The sequence below is a fragment of the Passer domesticus genome, chromosome 12 (assembly GCF_036417665.1).
Source record: "Passer domesticus isolate bPasDom1 chromosome 12, bPasDom1.hap1, whole genome shotgun sequence".
In the NCBI taxonomy this organism is placed as follows: Eukaryota; Metazoa; Chordata; class Aves; order Passeriformes; family Passeridae; genus Passer; species Passer domesticus.
This window is the reverse complement of record NC_087485.1, coordinates 17731222-17750072: the sequence shown is the minus strand read 5'-3', so window position 1 is coordinate 17750072 and position 18851 is coordinate 17731222. Positions and strand designations below refer to the sequence as shown.

General features: G+C 37.4%; 1 protein-coding gene across 6 annotated transcripts in view; it reads left to right on the top strand.

The window, feature by feature from the left end:
- Positions 1-17299, top strand: part of CEP89 (centrosomal protein 89) — a 30175-nt gene extending 12876 nt beyond the window's left edge. For 4 of the 6 annotated variants that reach the window (XM_064386864.1, XM_064386866.1, XM_064386862.1 and 1 more), the window contains 9 exons: positions 136-219; positions 1083-1184; positions 2297-2408; positions 3029-3209; positions 4083-4250; positions 4892-5033; positions 6325-6414; positions 9738-9907; positions 14752-17299. In XM_064386864.1, the coding sequence (XP_064242934.1) occupies positions 136-219; positions 1083-1184; positions 2297-2408; positions 3029-3209; positions 4083-4250; positions 4892-5033; positions 6325-6414; positions 9738-9907; positions 14752-14977 (1275 nt within the window). In that variant the 3' untranslated portion in view covers positions 14978-17299. Of the gene's footprint in view, positions 1-135; positions 224-1082; positions 1185-2296; positions 2409-3028; positions 3210-4082; positions 4251-4891; positions 5034-6324; positions 6415-9737; positions 9908-14751 lie in introns of all 6 variants that reach the window. The other 2 variants (XM_064386863.1, XM_064386865.1) reach the window with 2 other exon arrangements.
- The last annotated feature ends 1552 nt before the right edge of the window (positions 17300-18851 follow it).

Genomic DNA, 18851 nt, shown 5'->3' with positions numbered 1-18851 from the left:
CTTTAATCTGCAAGTCATATATGAAACCCCTTTAACAGCTTTTGAAAGGAATAATCTATAGCTGAAGTAAAAAATATAGATTAAATTGTGGCTTGTAATTAATATACATGTATTTATTTTTAATTTTCTTTTAAGCTGGATATGAAGTATTTGTCACCTCTTCTGTTGGCATATGAAGATAGAATTAGAGAAAAGGAAGATTTTATTCTTGAACATGAGGCAAGTTGCCATTTAGAAAAAATATCCACTAAAGCAGCAATAAATTACTGAATTTTTAAAAAGAGATTGGCCAATGCTGTTCTCTGCCTAAAATTTAAAGTGGCTTTGTTTTACTTTTCCATGCATAGTTATTGTGCTGTCTTATCCTACTTGGCTTGCTTGTTTTTGTCAGCATGTTCATATTTAGGAGCATGCACTACACTGAGATATGGAAGATGTGCTCTAAATTAAGTAGTCAGTAGTAGAAAGAATTTTTGTTGTTCATGATGAGAACTCAGTGCTCTTGCAGCTGCTTGAGGGTTTTGTGGTAGAAGAATACTTCTAGGTATTAAAAGATTGGGTACTCTTTTTGCTTTTTAGAAGTATTTTTTGTCACTGAATCTTTGAAAAATAGCTATTTGCTTCAGAGTACAGCTTGCCTAGGTTTTGAAAGTAAGTGTATTTCCTTCAAAAAATTCAGCCATAAAATAAGCAGAAAACAGCAAGGGGTTTTTTATATTACTATAAACTCACTGTCTTGTCTTACAATATTCAAATCCATGTCACTCCTGCTGAAAATGGATAGTATCATCCACTAATTTCCAGAATTCAGCTTTATAAACCTGTCTTCTGAGGGTCTATAACTTACAAAAATGTGGCACAATATCAGTATTATTTTTAATCAAATATTAGTAGATTAATGAAACAATTTGGAAATCAAATATGTGCACCTGAATTAGAGATGAGTGAGTAGTGAGATAATATTCTATTATGACAAGAACTGGAAGGCACCTAAGCATGTGTACTTACAAAAATTTTTCTGGATATAAAAATTAAAGCTAAATAATTGCAAAGAATTTTATATTAAATACTTTGTCTTCCAGGAAGATATGAAGAATTTTAAAGCACGAGTTGAAGAGTTGGTGAAGGAGAATGAAGATTTGCATGGGCAATTAAATAACTTCATTACCCCTACAGAATGGCAAGTTATATTACTAGGAATTAATTTCAAACTTAAAAATTATTTTGCTTATTTCATGCAAACTTCTAAAATTACAGATTTTAGGGAAATTTTTTTTTGTCTTCAAACACTGTTTTTCTGAAGAATTAATAGCATCACGACTGTCATGTTGGAACAATGCTGATCTGCAATGCCTGGAATAATTTTGGAGTAAAGATTAAATATGAATGTCTGTCCTAGATATTGCAGGTTACATACCTTTAGAGTGTGCCAATGACATCAGTGTTCCACTAGTACAAAATAGCATTGGAATGTGGCATGAGAAGAATTTGATGTTTTTGCAAAGTGAAACAGTGCAAATGAAGTTAAGTAGTTGTTGGAGGTTAGCATTTTCTTTTTCCTTTTTAAAATTCTTTTTCTCCCATTTGTTGCCTTAGAGATGGCAGTGATGATGCTTGGGAGGCAGAAGATGTGCTGGGAGGAGGAGGAGGAGGAGGAGGAGGAGGAGAGCAGCTGACTGCCCCCCTCAGCTGTGGGGCTTTCCCTTGGGAAGTGCAGATGCACCTGGAGATTCTGGCTGGGGTTCAGGGGCTGGGCTCAGCCCCTCACTCTCAGATCTGAGTGCACAGGGGTGCTTTTGGTGCCAGAGCTGCTCCTAGAGGATTTGCTGCCACTGTGGAGCTTTCATCCTGCTCTGACTGTACTCACTGTGGGTGAGCTTCTGCTCACAAGGAGGTTGGAACAGGCTTGGGAACAGCACCCATTATGAGTGAACATAAAAATTCTTCCTACACCCATGGCACAGGTAGTAGCTGCATGCAAGGGCTCAGATGACACCATGTCTACATGAGGAGGTTTTTGGAAGAGACAGCATGCAGCATAATCTTAAATCTTTCTGCAGATTCACCCAGTGGCATAGACTTACTTTCAATGAGGCAGAAATACAGGTGTTAGGATCTGTATAGGTTTGGTTACCTCAGGTCCTGATATTGCTTTCAATGAGGATTTTTAATCTGTTTTTAAAGAGGTTCAAATATGATTCTGTAAATTTACACTGTTGGCAATCAGTTTTGTTTGTTCTTTGAACATAACATCTGAGTTATATTTTTTTTACAAGCCAGTTATCATTGCAGGCAGCTGCTGCAAACTCAGGCCAAGCTGGTCTTGGAAGAAAATGGAGTGTTGATGGAGCAACTCAAAATTCAACAAGCTAAAGCAAAAGACAGTCACAGGCAGCATGTTCAAGAAGGTAAAAGTGCTTCAGTTGCTAGTCATCTGACCTACACTAAAGATGGTACTGCAGGTTTTGATTTTTGTAGGGTTTTTGTTTGTTTTCTGTTGTTATTTTTTGTTTCTGCAAGCTTGGCAGTGTTTTGGTTTTGGTTGGCTGGGGGTGTTTTTGCAACTTCGTGTGTGTCTAAGAAGCATCCTTGAAGTAGGTAAAGTTATAGGAGATCAAGCTCTGCATATCAACTGATACTTTAAAAAAATGTCATTATCACACTATTAAAAAATACTGCATTTTGACTTCTTCTGAAAAAGTGAGAACTGTTAAACAGCAATACAGTCATTTGCATAATTGAAGAGCACTTCAAATTGAATCAGAATTTTTCAGAGTAAAATGACATTTCAGCAAACTTATGGCCTTGAAAAGAAGTACTCTTGAAGTTTCTGCACAATTCCAAAACAAGTTGCTTGAGACAGCAAAAAGTCATGTCCAAACTGTTAAAACACAAACTGACAAATGCTCTGTTACATAATGTTGTAAACAACTAGGAATTAATGTAGTAATGGTTTCGTTGAAGTTTCACTCAGTGGTTGAATTAGTTCTGCTATATACAGTTGACTCTTTTTTCCTCTTTCCAAAAGCTTCAAAGTTGACCAAACAAATAGTAGTCTTAGAAGATAAGAAAAAGAGTCAAGAGGAAGAAATAACAGAGTACCAGAAGCAGCTGGCAGCTTTGTGTTCTACATGTGAGGAGCTGAAAGCCAAAGTGGATAGCAGAATAACAGCAGAGGAGCACTTGGCTGTGGTGAATGATTTGAAAAGGTAGGAGTTTATTTTACATATGGTGCACAGAGAAACACTGGTGCAAAGCATGCACATGACACATAGCACTCTGTAGGCAGGAGGCCAGTGGAAACTTATGCTGGTAATCCAGAAAGGTAAGTACCAAAGCACAAAGAAAGGGAAAGAAGTATTTAAAAAATACTGTCTTAGTTTTTAGAGACATTTAAAATGACAAAATCCCAGTTCTAGAAACATGGGTAGAAGTTTTTTTACCATAGAGTACCTACTGCTAATAGAAGAACAGTAGAAGAGGAGGTATTAAACATACCATTTTTGTCAAATTTATTTGCTTCTATCAGTACTATATGTAGAATGTTCTCCTTCTTGTGTTCCCATCTTTGGAACATGTCTAAGGAATCCAGGAATTCTGAGCTAGAAGTTCTGAGTTTCTTCATTTGTTACAATATGGAAATTACATGAAACATCACAACTCAGAAGTGCTGCTGTGCAGCATAATCTGCAGAGTAATGTTTCTGTGAAGACATTCCATACATTTGTATGCTTTCAAGCCTTTGGATAGTGCAGGTTACTGTTTCATGGTACAGTGCCATCCTGAGAAGTCCTCAGACCTTGTATTTTGGTGTTGATAGTAATTTATTTGAAAAAAAAAAAACAACACTAAGGGATTACATCTGGACTACATATTTTTACAATTTAAATTAAGTGCAATCAGAAGGAATTACTTGAATAATTTGATATGAGATTTTAATACCACTTGATGTCACCAGTGACCACTGAGCATTCTCAATGTATCTTATTTCATAACTTCAACATGGGTATCTTCCTGTAACTTAGCATTTTAGTGGTGTAGATCTGTACATGATACCTGTTCTACACTCTTGGTTTTTGCAGCTGTTTACAGCAGGAGCAGGAGAAAAAACGCTCTGAGGTGGAAGCTGTAATGGGAAAAATAGCATCACTGCAAACTGAAAACAAGAAACTGCTCCTGGAGAAAAATAACTTCATGGCTGACAAGAAGATCCTGGAAACTGAGATGCAGATGACTCAAAAGACAAACAGGTCTTATCACAGTCTCATTTTCTTGTACAGAAATACTTTTATTTCTAAAACCAACAGAAATATTTGTAAAAATATTGTCTGACTTCCCATAATGTGTATTTTCTACCTACTGCAAAAAAAAGGCATGTTACCTAAATGTGTTTGTAAGGTCTAGAGGCCTGGTTGTCAAGTTTGGCTAACCTTTGTATGTTTTCGTGCTCACTTTTCTGTGTCTAAGTGCAAATTAAGAATAATCTTTAATTTAGTAGTTAGTAGTTAGCTGTAGCAATAATCATTAGGTGTACTTATCTGAAAACTATTTGCAGATCTCATGCACCTGATTGCTTAGAAAGGAGTTCACGGTATTTTAAAAAGACAGTATTATTGTTCTGTATCTTAAGAAATATGAGCTTGTAGCCATTGTACAAACTGTTACTTTGAATCATTGTTACTATTTTTATTCAGATAACATATTGTAAAGAAAAAGCAGCCCCAAAGATTGGAACATGATACCAGTGGCACTGCAAATATTCTGAGCCAGTGCATTTTTAACAGTATGTACAATTGTTTGAGACTTGTACACATTGATTTGCATGAGTGATACAAGTTCTTTTAGGCCATTACTAATTCCCAATCCAAATATTTTCTCTTTTCTTTTATAGACGATTAAAGAAGAAAATAGGTCTTTTGCAACTGCAGCTGGAGGAAGCAATGGAAAAAGAAGTTGCAGCCCATCACTATCTAGCAAATCTTATTGGGCTGGTGGAGAAGATAGCTAAGGAACGTGATCATCTTGTGTTCTTGGTAATTACCTTTAAATAATTAATGTGAGTTAATTCATATTTTACACAGTTATCATGCTATTGGCACAAGTTATTGTTAATCTGAATTATCAAAGAATGAAGCTGCAATTCCAGTATAATGATTTAGCTCTATTTAGGTAGACTTTAGCAAATAGGATAGGAGCAGTGAAAGGTTTTTTTCCTAGAGGAGCAGTTAAAAGCAACTACCCTTATTTCTCAAGGTAATATAATTAAGTTTTAATTCACATGAGCATTAGGGTCTGAAATGGCTCTTGCCAAGTTTAAAAGATTATTTTTAACCTAGTTTTAGAAGCTAATGTTGAGCTACATGTATTTAAAAAATAGCACACAATCATAAGATTTTAATATTTATTTTGAGTCTTAAGGGTGGACTGTTATCCTTGAAGTGATCTGTATGGACTGTCTGTTGTGGATGCATATTAATGCTCCTTATTGATTAGCAGTCATTTTGACAGGCTGATTGAGACTTTTGGAACAGCTTCTGTGTCGTGGAAGTGCTTGGCATGAAGATTTCTGGGCTTTTTGTAAGCCCATATTGTTTCTTTTACAGGATACTGGGCACAGTTTCAATTTTTCATATTCATACTCTTGTCTTCAAATTGAATCTGAAATAATTTCACAAAACTTTATTAAAAATAAAGCTTCTTTTACTTGTTGTCCAGGTAGTAGACAAAGGTTGTCATCAGCATTGGATAAAAACATGCAGCAGTTAATTCCTAATTCTAGAAGAGGAGCTATAGTGACACAGCTCAAATCCTTGTCCACTACACACTGGACTTCAGGATTGAAACTGGGCACAATAAATGTATCCTAGAAACTGGGGGAACTGATTCTTAGATCTCAGTCTCTGGGATATCTGCTTTTAAATATTAATCATACCATATTAGAAATATCCTTGCCTGACCCCCTGCCAAATTCAAGGGCTTGTTTGAGAGCAGATTGCTAGATGTGACCTAAAGGATGAGTCTTGTGCTTAAAAATGGCATCCCTACATATGCATACTTGAGTCAGTAAGAAAAATACCACAGAATTGGTTGGGTTTACAGTATGTTTCATTTCAGAATAACACTGCTTCATAGTGTTCACAGTCAGTTGACAAATTATTAATGAGCCATTGTGAGAATAATTTCCAGGACTCTTTATCCATGTTGGTTCTTCAGACAGAAGAGTTCAAAATGGAATTGCTCTGTCTGTCTCAATGTATGCATTTTGTCTGCCCTGACAAACAGACAAAGTGGTTACAGGTAGCTCTGTTTACTGCATGGTTGCAGGCCAGATGCTTGGAAAATGAGAATCATGGTGTTCTCAAGAAAATTATAGAAGGCAGCCTGCGCTTGGGAAGATTGGAAGAAAAAGTTAAGGTAAGCAGTGCTTCTAAGCTAAATATCTGTTGTGAAATGTTTGGGTTTTTTAATGAGAAAAGTAGTTAATCTCTACCAATGTTTTTACGAAAGACTTATGTATGGATTGTCTTTAAAAGTTTTGAAAAAATAAAATAGATCATCATTATAATTTTCACTAGTGTCTTCTTCCATTATATCTGTGCACTGCATATCTGCCAGATACTGTGTTTACATCACTACTTGGGAATTATGACTAGTTGTAATAATATTTAAAGATTATTTGTATTTCGGCTTTTGCTGTATATTATAACCCAGGTGTTCTGTCTTCTACTTCTTTGAGGCTGTACCACTCCTTCAACTCGAATTCCATTACCATTAGATTTGGAAGAATGAAAGTGTTATCTCAGGTGTACAGTTATCATCAAGTACTTTCTTGTGACCAGAGGGTAGAAGGTTGACAAACTCAGAGGATGTTCAAAATCCAGCCTAGTTAGTGAATACATTATAAGTTATTTTTACAACTCTTTAAACAAAAAGCACAGTATGTAATTGTATTATAACTGTGAAATAAGTTTGAAACATTTATGTTTCAGCATCTTTGGTGCTACCATTATTTTTACTGTAATCTAAAAAAAAAGAAAGGAGAAAGATACCTGGTATATTGGTTTCTATATCTTTCACACTTTCACACTGTATACAAAGAATCCCTAAATTATTCTGGTGTATGTCACTATTTTGTATACTATTAGCTTATTTCCCAGAGTTAACCATGTTTGCATAGAAAACAGGAAGTATAACCAAAATTGAAAGGAAATGCATTCATCTTACTGGTAAGGAAACACTGGATTCTGTTTCACACTCTTAAATTGATCTATATAGAGAGGAGAGAGAAATGTGCCCTGATTTTTGCTGGCTTTTGTCTGAAACTGTTTCAGTTTTCTCACACTTCTCACTCAACTGTGAACTCAGAAGATGACTTGCACACACTGCCACTCACACAAAAGTGCTGCCAAAAGTCAGGGAAGAGATTAATATCCTCAGGAAGGTTAGTTATGTGTCTCAGGCATTCAGAGCCTGCTGAATAGAACCTATTTTTCCATGATGGCAACAAAACCATCTATTCCCAGGATCTCTGTGACAAACCCAGCAGCCAAGGGCCTCATAGCCAGAATGGCAGCATAGTGTATACCCTGACCCAAAAATATCATGTATGCATATTTCCTCTACATCATCTGCAGTCTGATTTACTGTCTCTTTACCACCTGGGAGTAAATTTTGTCCTCTCCAGTACCAGCACCTGCATCCATGATCATTCCTCATCCTGCTTACTATGTGCAGGGGGTGCTATGACCAGCTCTAGAGGAGAATATTATTACTTCCAGCTATGTGTTAACATCCTCTCCCTGAAAACTGTCATCTCCACCAGTCTCTTTGCTGCTACCTGCTTCACTTCAGAGAACAGTAATAGGTTATCTTGAACAATTCAAAGGTGTGAAGGATCTCTAAGTGCCAGCAGCTGCATGTGTTAGTGTGCCCAGAACCATCCCAGCCTGCCCAGGCTGCATTTTACAGACTTACTTGTAATCCATCCATAGAGGCAAGATCAGAACAATGTATCACTCATACCTAGCTTCAGACTATAATCATATGGCCATAAGGAAAAGGTGCCCTTTTCCCTCTGATTTTGCAACCATTCTGCACACAGGACTCAGCTGCAGTTGGCAGAGGTAGAGCAGGATTGCAGGGAGCAGAGTGCAGCTTAAAACACAAACCTCAGCCTAAAGCACAGACCATGCTGGATGGTCAGTGAGCACGTGATGGAAAGCAAGGTTTCACCAGTGCCACATTGACCAGCCTTCCTTCCTGTGATAAAGTCAAGAGAGGAAGTTTGCTCTTGTTCTTTGAAGTTACTATGGACATCTAATCTACAGAGGGCATTTCAAGTCTCACACCTGGCTGGACCTGACAAGTGCTGGGCTTTTACTGGCAGAGGGGAAGGTTCAGCTGTTTCCCTGAACTCTGCACTTCCTCTAGGCTGGCTCTGAGCAGCCTCCTGTTCAGAAGGAGCTTCTTTACTTTTAGCCTTTCATAACATTACTCCTGCATTTTGGAGACTTCTCTGGGAATCTAAAAAGTTGAGTGATGTTACTGGTTAACTTGCAAGCTTCTTATTCTTCTATTAGAACTGTCAGAGAAAAGTCAGGATAAAAATCCTGTGTAAGTCAGCCTTAAATATTGAATTACTAATATTCTGTAATCTATTGTTATCCTGTTACCTTTAGAAAATTAAACTTTACAGTGACACATTTTGCAAGAGCTAAAAAGGAAACAGTTTGTGGGAAGGATTATATAGCCGTATATACAGCATGTCTAAAAATGCCTTTTATTTATTCCTCCAAAAGACAAACTCAAAACTTTCTCCCCTGCTTGAGATGAAGATAAAACCTTAGTGATTAGCACCTGAGATAAAACTTTATATTAGGAAGACATAAATAGCAATATTTTCAAAGCTTCACTAAATTAGTTTACAGTTTTATTAAAGGAGGTGTTTCCATCTCAGAACTCTGTTCTATAACATAACTCTGTTCTGTAGGAAACATCACAGTATGCAGAGAAAATAACAGTTTTAGCATTCTATTTGTAATCATGAGAAAACAAGTTATTATTGGATTTTTGGTATTGTCAAGAGCAGCAGCATCTGGAAATGTGTAACAATACACGAACCAGTTTGCAGTTTCTTGTGTGCTTATGCAATTTAATGGGGATGTTATTTCAGAAAGCAAAGTTACTAATTTCTTATTTTGGAGATGAGACCAGTCATTAGTTATCATTTAATTATTATAGCCATTAATCAAAAAATCACTTGTGCTTCACTGAGCAAGAGGACTGTTACATGAAGCAGCAAGCAAAGGTATTCTTTTCTTCCTCTTAGTATTAAGATTAAACAACTAACAAAACAGAAACACTTTTTCATGGTATGTACTGATAAGTGTCACTGTTTGGCAAGTGGTAAGCAACCTGTGCTGTAAAGTGTAGCTTTGTATCTTGGGAAACAAACCTTTTTTTGCAGGTAGCTGTGTTTCCTGTAAATCAAACTTACAGTATGGTATTCATTGTACACAGCAGTTTTATATGCAGAACAAAATAAAGTGTAATACCTTCAAATTAACAAATAGGCTAAAAAGAATCCCATAGTGCAACCTACCTGCATAATTAAGCAAGGCAGCATTAATGTAAAGATTCAACTGAAAATCAGTATCTAACTCTTTCTTTTGTTGGTAATGACTTGTCCTTATTTCTCCTATTATCCCACTTTTTTCTATTAACTTTAACCCTCACAGGTATATAAAAAGAAAGCAGCTGGGAAGCTTGGAGATATCAATCTCAAGATGACTGAGCAGGAGAAGGAATTTGAAAGGAAGACTGCTGAGTATGAGCAGGAAAAGCAGCACCTGCAGCGTCTGCTGCAGGACAAACAGGAAACCCTGAATGAGGTGCTGCAGCAGAGCAGGTGAGTGGGGCACGGGCAGGAGCCACCCAGGAGGTCACACAGGTGGAGGCACAGGGGACAGCACACAGCCACCAGCAGAGTCTCCTGTGCTGTGTTCCAAAAATGAGAATGCTGAAAGCCTGCTCATGATTGCCAGCTCTCAGAAAGGTCTTGGGAAGGAGGAATTTATTCTGTGTGGCTGCTGCTGTTCTTAAGACTTCTTAAGAAGGATATGAATCTGTGTGAATCTTTGATTAAAGGCTGAACACTTTCCCATTCATACCCCTCAACAGTTTTCAGAATAGTAGGAAATGAAGGGATCTAATGAGTACACCAAAGATCTGTTTTCTTTTGAATCTGTCTTACTGATCTATTAAGAAGTGTCTTAGATTGGCTATGTGCACAATAAAGAGAAGAAAATTTCACAGATTTATAGAAGATTATGACTGCAGTGTTGAGATATCCATTAAATACAGAGTCCTCTAAAGGTATTTTTTCCCTCTGATAGTGGAAAGCTTCATAGCACATTTACATTATCAGCATAAAAGAAAAACAGTTTCAGTTTACAACTGAAGAAAAGTAATAAGCAGTAATAAGCATTTCTCAAGTCATCACTGCCATTGTGAAATAAAAGATTTAAATAGATTTTAACAGACAATAGAAAAACAGGGCTTGGTGTCATCCACCTTACATCAGTACAGTCCCTCTCAGTTACTTTATACAGTGCAGTTAAACAGGTGTAATTGTACTAAGAACATTCCATTAATCTCTGAAATTTGCATTAAAAACCAGATTGAAGTGATCCACATTTCTCTGGAACTAGTTTTTTATGATCTTAAACTAATTAAATTACTTTCATATCTCTGAGCTCATATAAATAATTTTTTTTTACTGTAGAGAGCAACAATTAAAGAGGATTTTTTTTCAGTGTAGGACAGAGCATAATTTGAAGTCCCATAATATGGATAATTCAAAATTTACCCTTCTAGCCCCAAAGTAGGCAAATTAGATGATGTAACACAAATGTGTAAAATAATTACACTTTTCATACAGTATACTATATCACTTTTACCTTTTCAGTCCAAATTAATTCATTTTTTCTTTAGTAAACATGCACAATTAATACCTGCAGCTACCTTTTAAGAAACAAGATCTGCACCTGAAACTATACCATTGCAGTCCATTTAACTTGGGATAATGGAGAAAAGTGGTTTATGGAAACATGCCCAAAATGAACCCCATCAAGATATGTCTTTCATTTCTGTAGTCTCCAACATTATTGAATGGTGTCATGAGTGACTGGTAGTTAAATCTTAACAGTGATTATTAGAATATAATATAATGAACACAACTCTAAAAGTAAAAAAGAATTTTTACTGTCATCTTCCAGGTAGGCTTTTGGTTAATCTCGTGATTCACTATTTTCCTTTGATTACTATATAAAAAAATGTAGATAAAAGAACTTAAATGTTACTGTGAAGTCAGCTGAATTCTACACCTCTATAAGAAATAGTAAGTTTTTATGCTTATGAAACAAAATCAATAAAATAAATTAACACCATGGCTGATACTATTCATATGAGCCAGTTTCTTCATATTCCATTATTTTTCTCAAGTACTGCAATATAAAGTCATTTCCCAAGGTAATCCAAATATGTATCTACTCTTCTATGCCTATCAGTCAGAAATTAAGCATGTCTTTTGGTCTGCTTTCTGTATTTGTGATTTTACAAGACTTATTATTTTCTATCTCTCTTCACACAGTCACAGGAGTAAGGAAGGGAAAATCATTTGTAGTTCAGATGTTGCTCATCATCTCTAGCTTGGCAAGTAAAGTCCCTAGTGCTAGGAGAGTACCAAACATTTTGATTTATTGTGACTAGCTGTGTTCACACAGTAGATTTTTAGTCCAGATAATGTTTCTGTGCAAAATGCCTACATGGACATTAGGATAAGTGGATACAATCAATATTTATTCTCTAATTTCTAATTTATTCTCCAATTTCACTGTTAGGTAATGAAAATCAGAATAGCATGCCATATTTTAAGCAGAAAAGTCAATTCACTTTAAAATCTAGCTGAAGGTATGGTGAATCACTGTAAGCAGGTGAAGACAGAAAACTATTTCATATCATTTATTTTGCTCTTGCATTTAGTTTAATAATATGGAGTTAGGAAATTGGGGCAAGTGTGACTTAGCTACCACCATGAAATTCTTCTGTACCTGTTGTTGCTGCTAAGCTTTCTTGTAAAGCAAAGTGAAATCCCACTTCAGATGTGAAAACAGCCCTTGCTCTCAGTGAGAGCCTGCAGAGGAGCACAGCACAGCTGGGTGGTGCCAGGTCACTGCCCAGCCCGTGTGCCCAGGGGCAGAGCAGCTGCAGCCACAGCTTGTCACAAGTGCAGACAAAGAGATGTATTCATGTGCTGCTTCTCTCCTGTTTTTAACAAGTGTACTCCAAACTAGCATGGGCCTTCATCAAACATAACAGAGATGCCTTTGAAATTTTCTCCCCTTCTGCATTCTTTCAGCTCATAACCAAAATCAGGAGTTCATTGCTTACCCATTGCATCCAAGGCATGAGGATTTTTCTACTTGGTTTTCAAAAAGAAACACATATAGATACAGTTGTAATTCTGATAAATAAAAACTTTTAAAGATAGGCAGATTTCCCTTCCTGGAAGCTGCTCCTTAGAGCCTTATCAGTAATTACAGCCTTTGCTAGACAATATTGCAAATTCCCAGCAACCTTTAATGAGAAAGCAATAACATTTTGTTTTTCAGGCAGCTGATAATGACATCTTTATTAGTCACTGAGTAACCTTAAGAGATATCAATATCACAACCTTTCATTAAATAAGAGGTTTGAAATATAAACAAAGTTCATGATCTGACCCTAGGGTAAAAAAAACAGGTTCCTAAATGTTTCCAGTCTTACTTGACCTTTATGAGTTTTCTAGGTCAGAGTTTATTTTATATGACTCCTGCAGAGAAACAGTACCTCAAGGTAGTCACAGCTGCTGTGCTTTGGATGCAGAATGTGAGTTTGAAAGTGCATTAAACCTTCCCTGGAAGAGGGTCAACAGCAGAAAAGCTTTGCAGCTGTGCACAGGCAAGGGGGAGGAGCTGTCTGATCTGTGAGGTGACATATGAAATTACAACACAATAAAAACCTCTGTGATAAGGAATATGTAAATAAACTGTCACAGGATAGATGAAAATGAATTATAGAGCCAGCCCAAATAAGATTCTGAGATTTAAGGCTGAACGAATTTAGTTCAATGAGGGCATGTCTTTTTTAAAGAAGCATCTTTCAGAACCTACTTCTAGTAATTTTTTCATCCTCAAACATCAGTGGGGCACTGGCATTTTGCTTACTCTCAACAAGTTATAAAATCCTACATTTTGGCTAGGTTAAGGGTTGAATTAAATTTTTATTTTTACTTATTTAATTAATAATAGCCTACATTAATAAGAAATTAACTTAATGCCTTTTGTCTGAAGGCATCTGGAAACAGCACATGTATCTAAACTGAGCATGTATCTAGTTTTAAATGCCCAGTGGCAAAGACTTGTGTTTCAAGAGGCAAACCAGCTGTAGAGACAAGGAAATTTTGGTGTTGAGAAAGATGTACAGAGCATCAGCAGCTATAGTAACCAAGCTGCTCTGTAATCCAAATTCCTTAAGGGAAGAGGGGTTGTGACTGGCAAGAAGACACTCTGTTCTGCTGAGTGCATTTTTAAATTTCAATCAGATCAGAATTTTCAAACAAAATCCCCTTGTGTAACTACACTTGTGATGCTGCTGCTTCTTCTCAGATGCTGACCTGCAAAACAGCTGAATATGAAGCAGTACCACACTGCAAGTGTGTAATTGTGGCACTGTAGTTGTGCCACACTGCAGAGCCTCACCTGGCACTGCAGCATGCTGTGTGTGCAGCACTGCCCTTTCCTGGCAGCAGTGTGCTCTGAGTGCTCATCCCAAAGCCAGCTCCGTTAGCATCTCTGGCTCTGCATCTCTCAGCTCCATTTAAAAATTAGTCCTCCAAGAAGAGTTCAGATTCACAGAATCACCACGTTGGAAGAGACCTTCAAGCTCATCGAGTCCAACCCAGCCCCAGCACCCCAACCAAACCCTGGCACCCAGTGCCACATCCAGGCTTTGTTAAACACACCCAGGGATGGGGACTGCACCACCTCCCTGGGCAGCCATTCCAGAACTTTATCACTCTTTCTGTAAAAACTTTTTCCTGATATCCAACCTCTACTTCCCTTGACACAGCTTGAGACTGTGTCCTCTGGTTCTGTATTAAAATGTGTGCTCATTTTCCATGCATCACCTATGCTTTCCATGTCAACTGATCTTCATTTCCTTATTGTTTTGTATTTTGACATACAGTAGGAGTCAGAGGAAACCCAAGCTCTTGGGCTTTGTCTGCCTTCTAACTTGATACCACTTTTGTTTGGCTCCCACAAAGATGCTCTAGCTGAGCACAGAGTCTGACTGATCAGACCCTTGGGGCTCAGAGGGTGAGCACAGTGCTCTGGGCAGAGAGAAGGGGCAGTGCAGTGTGGGGAGCAGAGCTGTGCTCACCAGGGAGGGGTAGTCACAGTATTTGGGTCTCATGCACTGCTCTGTGTGCAGACTTCATCCAACTTGTTACATAATGGGTGGTTTTCTGGTCCTATCCTATTTAGCATTACATGTAATGAGCTTTTTCAAAAGCAAAAAATGAATGGATTTCAATCAGGCAATCTCAAGCACCTAAATACAGGCCATTTCTAATTTGCTTATCCACCTGCTATAGTTCTGTACTGCTGAAACATTGTTAAAGTTAGGATTTCTCACCATTTTTTTCCCTAGGAAAACAGAAGGGGAACTTGAAATCATGTGGGAATCCACAGCCAAAGAAAACAGGAGAATGAGAGAACTCTTACAGAAATCCCTGAGGAAGAACAAGTCATGGAGTGCTGTCACAGTTCATGAACCACACTCTCAGAAGGACCTAGTTTATGGACATGATTTTAGCTACTGTGATGTGAAAACTTCATCCCCTACTGAAAATGAAATCCAGCAAGAATGTCAGTGATAAGAATCTGCACCTCATCCAAGAAAGTAAACTTTGTGCCTGAATTTGACTTTTCAGCAACACAAGGTGTAATGGAATGGTTGCTGTCTTCAATATTAGTGTATTTTTAAGGTCATGAAAATGACAACAGCATATTCTCTGCTTGTACTGTGAATAATGTAAATCTAGCCTAAAATATTACTTTGCTATTTGAAGAAAAGGCTATTCATTCTTAAGACAAAATGTGGTGCAACTTCAAGTAAACATATAAAGACAAGTAAGTAGTTAACAGGATAAGCAGCTGGAAAAGCTTGGTGTTCAGCACAGACACACACCATGCCACAAAACAAGTGAGCAGCAAGACAGTGCTTGTTAGAATTAAAAGGACAAGTTTCAGTAAATTCTCCCTAAAATGCCAGATGGAGTATGATCCAAGCTGAAAAGAAAATGTAACTTGTACTTTTTCTCACGAGGAAGCAACTTGACTTCCTAATATGCAGAGATGTCCTTATGCTAGATGGTGTGCCAAAAATCTTGTTGTCTCAAGGACAGAAACATTGACTGTGGAGCAGACAAGACCAAAACATCCTCATGACAGCTGCTGGTGCCTGAATGCACAACTGTCCAGTGTGCAGATTTACAGGATCCCTGCCATGGGTATGCCAAGGGGACGAGCTGCCAGCACAGGATGCAGCTCTCCTCCAGATTGTTTTGTTCATCCTGCTCCAGACTCAGTGGTTTCAAAAGCCACCCAGGGTATTCTCTGAAGCAGTGCTTATTGTGTATGCCTTTAGATTATTGACCTGTATTTGTCTTAGGTTTCAGATTTGTTGATTTTTCACAATATTGCACATCAACTTTGTAGCAGTATGTATTACTGTGATATGACTTTATTTTGGATTTATGTATAACCTGCTGGATCAGCTTTTTGGTTTTGCATCATTTTCATAACAAAACACAAATGGTACCAGAAAACTGTAACAATACAAAAAACATGTAACTATCATAGTTGTGTAGTATTAGAAATAATGACAAATTTCATTGGCTTTGATCAAAGTTAACAAAAAGAGCAGAAAACCAAGTTAAAACACTAAAAGAAATGCATAATGTTTGTGTCTAGAAAGGTTCCTGCAGCGTTTTCTTCAGGGTAAGGCTGTGACTCAACAGAATGGCTTTATTCAGGAGAGGGTGGGGACAGCACTTCCTCTCACACCATGATGGCCAGGGACAGGCAGATGTACAACTTTCAAAGCCAGGTTCTGCAGTCCAGTGCAAAGCTGAAAAATCTACAGACTTTCAGAGCACTGGCAGAACCTCAGTGCACTCAGATACTGCCCTGATTGTAGAAACCACCAGAGTAGCTAAGTGCAGGCACGATGTTAGGATGTGCTTTAATTACTTCCCTTTAACAGGAATAACAGAGTGCAACAGCCTTACCAGTTCATCAAGATACAACTTCAGCCTGCCAGTCTTTAAGACACTAATTAACAGAACTACTTTATAACAGCACACTATCTGTTTGGTCTCTGCCCAAAGACTTAACAAGAACTACACCTTTGAATCCTTTCACTCTCCTGGCTTTTTCAACTTGATTATTTTAGGACTCCATGCCTCAACATAACAACCAGAAACTTTTTAAGCAGAGTCTTAAATAACTTCATTAATATGTGAAACTGTCATGGGGATGGTCTATCACTAAACCAGTCCTGTCCCCTATGTTCCTTGAATTTGAAAAAAAAAAACTAATTTGAAATGTCGGGTCTGAAATACCTCAGGTAAGTTAGACAGGCATACACACTCCTCTGGTTTCCACAGAAGCTCCAGTCTGCAGGTGTGCAGACTCTGGAAGAGCAGGGAACATGGCCATACCCACAGCTTTTCACCTTTTTAAAGGCAGGTTTGGAAAAGTAAGTCTTTCATGTCATATTTTTTAATTTAAGCATCTCTTAATATGTAAATACAATCTCAGAACTGATTTAATCTTTACAATGTTATCCTCATCTGGTTTTAATTGCCCTTTTGAGTATGTTTTAAGAGTTTGTAAAAATAAGCAGCTTTCACAAGGAAAAGCTATTGTACTGGTAATTCCTTAGAAAGGGAATTAAGATTTTCAAAACTCTCAGTGTTGTCCTAACTGTTCTTCCACTGAAATGGCCTGGGAATGTCTTAGAACTGCACTTTTGCCAACCTGCTGCCCATTTGCACAGCTCTTGTTTTAGAGTAGCTTTAAATACATGGTTCAAAGGGCAGCACCTTGACAGTGACACTCTTAAGGCTTTGTTCAGAAATGCTACACTTATTTTATCATTTGCATATCATTAAAATGACTTTTAAATGAACTAACATTGTTAAACTTTAAATGGACTAACATTTAATCAGACCCCTGGGTGATTCTTCATACTCAGTTTCCACAGGAAGAAAACAGAAAAAGTTGTGTCCCATGGATGAAAAAGTCCTGTGGCTCAGGAACACTTTTTCGGCACTACAAAAATCCTGTTATAGGCCGTTTTAAATACATATGAATATATTTTAAATACACATGAACCCATTTGACATACTTGGAGAGTAAAATACTGGAATTGTTTCAGATCAGCAAAAGTAAACCCATTTGCAGGTGTGCCAAGTGTTGTACAAATAGAATTGATTATTAGGCAGGTGCTTCCCTCCAGTTCCTTCCAATTTGATTCTCTCTTTTTTTAACAGCTGAAATAATTGGTTTTCCTGTAAATCTCTTTCGGATGAAACAAATCTTATGCTCTGTATGTTTTTCATCTTGCATTAAGTTTTGTAACTTGGTTTTAGTATATTTCTACGTACAGACAGTACACAATATAATGCTTATTGCTGACCATTGATTTTAGGACTAGAAAAAAAAGCATGAAAAGACTAGCATTACATAAATAAATATTCTTTTGAAAAAAAAGAAAACACGTTTTTTATTAAAACATGCAACATTTAAGCATAAAGGAAAAACAAAAAACAACAGAAAAGTCCTGCTAAAAGAAAGTTGATAATTTTAGGAGCTAAATTGTCTAGCAGGCAATACCACTACCTAATCAAAGCAAAATTCAATGTCTCAAAAGCTGTCTAGAAGGAGGAGCTCAAAGGGTGTTTGTGCAGGGCCAGGAACTGAGCTCAGTGATCCTTGTGGGTTCCTTCCAGCTCAGGATATTCTGTGATTCTGTAAGTCACCTTTCACTCTGTGGAGGAAAGATAACCAGATCCAGGTAGTTAATTAGGGTTCAGCTGCAGCTGTATCTAATGAAGTATGAGATAATACATTTAGATTTCTTTAGAAGCATTTGCTAGAGTAAAGTACACGATGTTGTTTGCTCTTTCACATTATTTGCTCCCATTATTTTTTTCTCAGCTGAAGGCAGGTGGGTGGAACTGTCACCTCAGTACAATCAGCTGAACAGCTTTTTGCAGGAGGTGGCAGAAGGGTTTTACTGAGTACAGCTGGCATTGGATCAGTGCAAGTGTAACATGGTGAGTGCTTTTTAATCTAAGTATAAGCACAACATCTTTTGCAATCAAAAAAATGATTAGCAAAGGTGCTAAGATCACAGGAGATCAGATACTATCTTGGTATTACAGCCCTTGACTGATTTCACATGCATTTTCCTGCTCTCATTTTTTATAGCTCTCATTTTTTCCTGCCCTCATTTTTTTCAGTCTAGATGATGTTCATATCTCCTAAGTGTGTCCTGTTGTAAACAACTCAGCGTTCTGGAAGCTGAGGGTTTTAGTCCTAAGACCATTTAATGATTTATGACGCTGTCATAAATCTTATTGCCATCACATGGCACGTACAGGACAAGCAAGGGATCAGCATGGATTTAAGGAAGACAGGTCCTGCTTGGCACACCTCATCTCCTTTTATGACCAGAGAGCC